Source organism: Plasmodium reichenowi, chromosome 12 (genome assembly GCF_001601855.1).
Source record: "Plasmodium reichenowi strain SY57 chromosome 12, whole genome shotgun sequence".
Classification (NCBI taxonomy): domain Eukaryota; phylum Apicomplexa; class Aconoidasida; order Haemosporida; family Plasmodiidae; genus Plasmodium; species Plasmodium reichenowi.
This window is the reverse complement of record NC_033657.1, coordinates 277958-286418: the sequence shown is the minus strand read 5'-3', so window position 1 is coordinate 286418 and position 8461 is coordinate 277958. Positions and strand designations below refer to the sequence as shown.

Here is an 8461-nt window from a genome sequence, read left to right as displayed (position 1 = left end):
AATTTTTTTTTGAAAAAATTAAATAATTATATATATTTATATATTTTTTTATTTTTTTTTATATTTATTTTTATATTTATTTTTTTTTTTTTTTTTTTTATTTTATTTAATAATTTTTTTTTAATTTTTTTTTTTTTTTTTTTTTTTTTTTTTTTTTTTTTTTTGTATGTGTTTCGATTCTTATTATCTCTTTAAAGAAATATACATATTAGATTTATATTTGTTTTATGTAACTTATTATACATTTTACTTTTTATTCAATTTAAAAAAAAAAATAAAAAAAATAACCTAAGTAATACCATGTTTATCGCTCAATTTTAAATAATGTATAAGTTTGATAAAAAAAAGAAAGATGAAGAAACTAAAGTGACACATAATCTAAAAAAGTTTGTATTTAAAAATGAATTTAAATATGTTGATGCTACAAATGCTTTAAAAAATATTTTCTTAAAAGACAAGAAAAATGAAGAATCTACGAAAAAAGTGAAACCACAAAAGAGGATTGTTGTAAATAAGAAGTTAGTGGATTTCGTTAAACATAAAAAAAATATAAAAGAAAATGTATTAGGAAAAGAAAATAATAAAAAGGAGCTTTCAATGAAAATTCAAAATAAAGGTTTCAAAAAATATAGCGAAGAAAGTAACCAAGTAAATTATAAATATGATATAAGGAAAATGTCTGAAAATTGTAAAGGAAGCAAGGTATACACTCCTGTAAACTTTGATCAAAAAATTTCAGAGTCGAGAAAAGTCGATTTGGCAATTGTTAGGGGTAGGAAAAAGAAAATTTATTCTTCATCAGAAGAGGAGGATATAGAAGATGAAGAAGTCAAAGAAGATATAGAAGTAGTTGAAGAAGAGGTAGAAGAGGAAGTGGAAGAAGAGGAAGAAGAGGAAGTGGAAGAAGAGGAAGAAGTGGAAGAAGAGGAAGAAGTGGAAGAAGAGGAAGTGGAAGAAGAGGAAGAAGTGGAAGAAGAGGAAGTGGAAGAAGAGGAAGTGGAAGAAGAGGTCCAAGGAAACATAGAAGAAGGAGATGAAGAAATTGTAGAAGAAGAGGTGGAAGATGAAAATGAGGAGGAATACGAAGAATATGAAGAATATGAAGAATATGAAGAAGTAGAAGAATGTGAAGAAGTTGAAGAAGTAGAGGATGATGAAGAGGGTGGTGTTCATAAAAAGAATGTAAAATATTCATATGCAATTGAGGAAAAAGTTCAAAATGAAAATGATGAAAATGATGAATGTGATAAGATTAATACGAAAAGGGAACAAAATAGTGATTATACACCTAAAGAAGAAGACGACTATGATACAAATGAGAATCAAAAAGGGGGCCAGGATAAAAATAAATGCAAATTGGAAAATAATGGAAATGCGCTAAAAAGCGATTTTGTTAACTTACAAACAAATGAAAATATTAACAACAATTCTGAGGGTAACGATATTTTTTCATTACAAAAAATGAATGTTTATGAAACAAAAGAGGAAGATGTACATTCAAAAGGGGATAATCAACGAAATTGTGAAATAGAAAATGCTTTTATGATTTTAAAGGATAAAATAAAAACAAAAAATATGGAATACTTAAAACTCTTAAATAAGATCATGGAAGGATTATTAGAATATGAAAACTTTTATAAAAGTATTAAACAATTTTTGAAGAAATATTATGTGTATAATGATATATATATTGATGAAGAATTTTTTCATGATTTTTTATTAGAAGAGGAAGATAATAATTATGAAATTCCATATAAAAAAAAAACGTTAAGAGATACCAATATTATTGAAAAAATAGAAGATAATAATACGGATAATATATCTGAAGGGTTAAATACTCAAGAGACTGATATGTACAAACGTATTGAAGATCACCATATAAAGAAATATAAGGATTGTTACAATAATAACGATCAAGATAATAAGAATAGTTATAAAGATATGGAATCAAAGAATATACCTCTAAAACAAGAAAATATGAAGGATGAAAATGAAGAAATTTTAAGTGTTGAAAATGTAAACAAAATTATACAGAAAGGTGAACAGGAAAAAATTGAGAAAGAAAAAGCAGAAGACCTGAATATGTATGAAGATGATAGTAATGATGATGAAGAGGAGGAGGATAGAAGTAAGAAAGATATATGTTCGAGAGTTAGTGAAGAAAAAGAACAGAAAATTGACAAAGAGGAAAAAGAGATTAAAATAAATGATAAATCAAAAAATGAAGATGATAAGGAACATGAAGAAAGTAAAAGTGACTATTACAGTGGTGATAGTAGTGGATTCTCAAGTAATAAAGCTGAGAGTAATTATGAACAAAATGAAAACGATAAAAATAAAGAAAAGAAAGATAATATTAATAGTGATAGTATTAAAAGTAAAGAAGAAGAAAAGGAAAATATAAAATCAAGTGAAGAAGAAAGTGAAGGAAAAAGTGAAGAAGAAAGTGAAGGAAAAAGTGATGAAGAAGGTGAAGGAAAAAGTGATGAAGAAAGTGATAGAGAAAGTGAAGGAAAAAATGATGAAAAAAGTAAAGAAGAGAGCGATAATAAAAGTGATGATGAAAGTGATGATGAAAGTGATAATGAAAGTGATAATGAAAGTGATGATGAAAGTGATGATGAAAGTGATGATAAAAGTGATAATAAAAGAGATAATAAATGTGATGTTAAAAGTGATGTTAAAAGTGTTGTTAAAAGTGATAATGAAAGTGATGATGAAAGTGATAATGAAAGTGATGATGAAAGTGATGATGAAAGTGATGATGAAAGTGATGATAAAAGAGATAATAAAAGAGATAATAAATGTGATGATAAAAGTGATGTTAAAAGTGATGTTAAAAGTGATAATAAAAGTGATGATAAAAGTGATGATAAAAGTTCAAATAGGAGCCTTAGCGAAAGTACAAGTTCAGATGAAAAGAAAAACATCATTGATGACAAAAATAAAAATGAAAATACATCCGAAAGTGAGAGTGATAACGATAATAATGATGAAAGTGATAGTACACATGATAATGATATTGAAAGTAAAAAGAAAATTCGTCGTGATTTTAAAGGTGATCGAGAAACGGAAGGTAAAAATGATGTCAATAGTGACAATGAAAATAAAGTCAAAAATTATTGTGAGAACATAAGCAAATGTGATAGTCAAAGTGACGGAGGAGTTGCATCTAAAAATGATAAGAAATATGAAGGAACAAATAATAACAATGGTCAAAGCCAAAATGATATTCAAAGTGGTAGCCAAAGTGGTAGCCAAAGTGGCAGCCAAAGTGGTAGCCAAAGTGGCAGCCAAAGTGGCAGCCAAAGTGGTGGCCAAAGTGGTAGCCAAAGTGGTAGCCAAAGTGACAATCAAAGTGAAAGTCAAAGTGATAGCCAAAGCGAAAGTGATATCCAGAATGATAGCAGTAGTGAAAGCTAAAGTTGTTAAGACGATTAGCTGGTTATATATATAATAAGATTTCCATATATGATGAAAAATAAAAGTAGGAATTAATAATAATAAATATATTGTTATATATAGATATTTATGTATGAACAAATAACTAAATATAACAGTGGATTTTTTTTCATAAGTTCATTTTGTATATATTATAATTACCATATTAGTGTTTGTATACAAAGTTTATGTAATAAATATTGTAATGATATATGTTATTTTATTTAAATTTATATATTTTATTAAACTACATAAAATATTAAGTGTATATACATTTGTATATTTTATATATAATTAAATATATATATTCATTTTATATTATTATATTTTTAAAAATAATATGTTATTTTGATATTAACATTATTATCAATATATCTTTCTCCATTATGTTTCATTAAAAATTACATATTCTTTTCTTTTGTATCTTTAAACATTCAAAATAAAATAAAATTAAAACAAATATTAAACAAATATTAAACAAATATTAAACAAATATTAAACAAATATTAAACAAATATTAAACAAATATTATACAAATATTATACAAATACAAAGCAAAATGTTGTTACGACATAATTCCTTCTGTATTTGTATCATTTTGGTGTTGTGTTCTGTTCAAAGATGTTTATCTGATGAAGTACACAATAAATAAAATAAAATAAAATAAAATATGAAGAGAATAAAAATAATAAGAAGAAAAAATTTTAGATACATAAAACAATTACTCTCTTCATGTATATACCATAACAGTTTAATATACAAATATAATTCTCCTTCTTTTTCCATATTTAGCAAAATATAAATGATTGGCCTATAGACTTTGAATATAATTCTAAGTCTTTACCATCAATAGAAGTTAAATTAAGTCCTCCAGAAAATGTTAAAAAAAAAAAAAATAAAAAAATAAAAATAAAAAAAAATAATTAAGTATCTAAAAATGTAGAAATATATATCATAATATATATTTACAAAAAAGTAATGTAATTAATAGAAAAATGTATGTTGGAATAGAACAGTGAAGAATTTTATATTATATTAATATATAAATTTTTTTTTTTTTTTTTTTTTTTTTTTTTTTAAACTTAGCCGTTACCACAAGTTTCTGCAGAAATTAAAATTTTGGAATCTGCAAGACTTAAATTGGAAGAGGTTAGAAAAAATTATAAAGATTACAATAATACAAAATGAGAAAAATTTTATGGACACTATTTATTTAATTCATTATATATTTATAGGGAATGATGCAAAAACTCGAAGATGAATATAATAAGTCCTTGTCCATGGCAAAGCTGAAAATAAAAGATACGGTTGAAAATTCATTAAGCATTTTTAATGACCCAAATATTTTAAGTTCTGTTATTTCTAATTCAGTAAAAATTTTAAAAAAAAAGAAAAATTTAAGAAAAATAAAGGAAACCACTGATGAAGAGAAAACTTCAGAGAATGTTTCTCAAATGTATGAAAGAAAAGGTGGACCATTACCACCACCCGAACTTAGAAAACACACATTATTCTTAGAGCAAAATTATTTAAACAAAACAATTCCTTCTGTAAAAATATCGGTATGGAAAATATAAAAAAAAAAAAAATAAATAAAATATATAACTTAATATATAAATATATGTGTTATATACACAATAATATTTAAAATGTGATTGAAAATGAGGAAACGTACAATTTTAGAACTTTTTTTTTTTTCTTTTCTTTTTTTTTGAAATATTTCTCAAGTTAACTGAAATAAGTGAACCTAGCATTTTAATAAAGGAAAAAATTGAAGAAATAGAACAATACAGAACAGATGAAGAAGTAACTGTAATATTTATAAGAATAAAAAAAATACAAATATAATGTTATAATATATCGTTTTAATAATATATGAAATATCTCCTTTTTTTCTTTTTTTTTTTATTTCCTAGATGTTTGAAACGGCTATATCTGAATTAGATATATTGACAGATATAACAATGCTAGAATTAGAAAAACAAATGCAACTTCAATTGAATCCATTTTTAGTTGATAAACAGGTAAGTAAATAAATAAATATATATATATATATATATATATATATATGTGCATTATATTTATATAAAAATATTTACATATTTTAATCACGCATGTTATTACATAATGACATTTTGATACAGATTGTACATAGAAGCTTGGAGAAAGAGTTGAAGGAAATGGGAAAAGCCGAAGAAAGGGAAAAAGTGAATATACATTCCTATATAATATTTAACAAAAAAAAGATTGAGATAATAATATATAAATAATATTTCTTTTTATTTATTTATAGAAAAGTTCTCAAACTCAGTCATCATTTTTAGAGCAAGAAGAAAATGAAAATACAGGAAATATCTTAAATGTAAAAATAAGCCAAACGGATTATAGGTATTTGTTTAAAAATAGAATTATAAACTTATGCAGTTAAAAAAAAAATATACATAATATAATATTCTATTTATTTTATATTTTTACTTATGATAGTTATCCAACTATAGATGAATTGGTTATGCAAATGCAAAAAAAAAGGGACATTACGGAAAAATTAGAAAGACAAAAAATTTTAGAATTACAAATGAAATTATTAAAAGCACAAAGTGAAATGATAAAGGATGCTCTACATTTTTCTATTTCAAAGGTTATAGCTCAATATTCACCCATAGTCGAAACATTAAAATTACAGACTTTGAAAAATTTTTAGAGATATAAAAAAGAATTGTTGAATAGATAAAAATTTTTTTTTTTTTTTTTTCTTTTTTTTTTTTTTAATTTTATTTTTTTCACTGTTTTATTTGCCCCTCAAATTTTTATTACTATATAAATAAAAATATATATATATATATATATATTTTATTTTGTATGAAATTGTTTTTCTTATTAATTGTATATACATATATATAAATATATATATATATATATTATATATATACAAATTAAATAAATAAATGCCTCTCTATATTTTGTTAACATTTTTTTGTAAACACGTATAATATATACAAATAGAAGAGAAAAAAATATATAATAAAATAAGAATAAAAAAAAATAATACGCTAAAATAAGAAAGAAACGATTAATATTAAATATATATATATATATATATATATATATATATATGTATATATGTTTGTTTATATTTATATATAGATATATATCATATTTATTCATATAAACCTTTTAAAAATAAATATTTATTGTACCAACATGTATATATAATTCATATATATATTATATTTATATAAATATAAATGCCTTTTAATAAATATGTCATACTCATATACTTTATATTATTACTAAATATTAATTTATTCAAAAAAAAAAAATTCAATACTACTACAAGAGTTGGTAATTGTTTTATAATATATGATAAGAATATTAAATTGAATAAAATAGAATATATAAAAAAGAATAATATATTACAAAAGGAGAAATATGTTTTTAATAATATTTTGTTAGGAACAAATATAGATAAGAAAAAAAAGAATCTATTAAAATTATTGTATAATAGTAGTAAGTTAAAGACAACGGGGTGTCAAGGAAAATATAAAAACAGAAAATGCTATTCTTATTTAATAAATAATAGGCGTATAAATACAGTAGAATGTTTACGTAAAGTATTAAATAAGAGTAATTATAAAATAGTATCGAAAATTTTCAAGAAAAACAATGTAAAGACTTATATGGACAATTCAAATATTAATGATAGTGATATAATAAATTTATTAAAATTAAATGGAAAGGAAAAGAATATGGATTATAGTAAAATAGGTAAATGTATAAATACTAAAAATGAGGAAGGAGACAAGGAATTCATGTCACATAAAATGAACGATATGATAAATAATTTAAATGATGATCCTATGAAAATTATGAATCCTCTAGATATTACTCAACTGAACTTTTTTAGAGATGGAAATTCCAAAAAAAAAGAAAAAATTATTATAATTATAGGTGTTACATGTAGTGGTAAAACCAAATTTAGTATAGATTTATCTGAACAATTAATGAAATATAAAATAAAAAGTGAAATTATTAGTGCAGATTCTATGCAAGTGTATCAAAATTTCAATGTAGGTATAGCTAAAGTCGAAGAAGAAGAAATGAAGGATGTGAAACATCATCTTCTAGATGTATGTCATCCTAATGACACCTTTAATGCTCACAAGTATATAAATTATACTATACCCCTTATTAAAAATATGAACCAAAATAATAAAATTCCGATTATTGCTGGTGGAACCTTGTTATATATTGAATCCTTATTATGGGAATCAGTAATTGATATAAAAAAAGAAGAAGAAAAAAAAAAAGAGGAAACACATAATGGGGAAATAATTAAAAAAGAACATGAATATTTAGATGAACATTTAAAATTAAATAACGATATCAAATGCAATGTTGAAAGAAATGATGATATGGTAGAATTAGATAAATATGAACATAAAACAAATGAGGAACTTTATGAAGAATTAAAAAATATTGATGAAGAAAGAGCTAATCAATTACATAAAAATGATAGAAAACGTGTATGTAGAAGTTTAGATATTTTTTATACATATAATAAAAAACATAGTGATTTAATAAAAATAAAAAATCATAAAAATAATAATATAGATAAAATGAGATTCTTTCCATGTATATTTTATTTAGATTATAATGATGACGACCTTTTAAAAATGAAAATAAAAAATCGTGTTGATTTAATGATATCTAAGGGATTGTTAGATGAAGCCATCAAATTAAAACAGATAAACAATGATAGAAATTTAAATTTCCCTACAAAAGGAATTAATCAAAGTATTGCTTATAAAGAATTTGATGAATATATTAAAAAAAAAATGGATAACATAGATGATCAAAAATTATTCGAAAAATGTAAAGACAATTTAATACGAAGAACATATAAATATGCAAAAAAACAAAGAAGATGGATATCAAACAGATTTGTAAAAGTTTACAACGTTGAATTGAATAAAATAGATGTCTCAAATAATTACGAGAAACAGTTAAATGATGCTATAGG

General features: G+C 22.6%; 3 protein-coding genes across 3 annotated transcripts; all 3 read left to right on the top strand.

Annotated features, from left to right (window-relative positions):
- Positions 1–324: 324 nt before the first annotated feature.
- On the top strand, positions 325–3423 carry PRSY57_1207100 (hypothetical protein; the record flags this gene model as incomplete). The annotated part of the gene is made up of 1 exon (XM_012908501.2): positions 325–3423. The coding sequence occupies one exon, from the start codon at positions 325–327 to the stop codon at positions 3421–3423; it is 3099 nt and encodes a 1032-aa protein (XP_012763955.2).
- A 577-nt stretch (positions 3424–4000) lies between these two features.
- PRSY57_1207000 (blood stage antigen 41-3 precursor) lies at positions 4001–6142 on the top strand (the record flags this gene model as incomplete). The annotated part of the gene is made up of 9 exons (XM_012908500.2): positions 4001–4078; positions 4234–4320; positions 4528–4590; positions 4677–5003; positions 5170–5253; positions 5358–5465; positions 5586–5648; positions 5735–5829; positions 5926–6142. 9 exons carry the CDS (start codon positions 4001–4003, stop codon positions 6140–6142), a joined length of 1122 nt encoding a protein of 373 aa, XP_012763954.2.
- Positions 6143–6686: 544 nt separating this feature from the next.
- Positions 6687–8461, top strand: PRSY57_1206900 (tRNA delta(2)-isopentenylpyrophosphate transferase, putative; the record flags this gene model as incomplete). Its single annotated transcript, XM_012908499.2, has 1 exon — positions 6687–8461. A coding segment is annotated over one exon (1775 nt), but the record flags the coding sequence as incomplete, so codon positions are not given.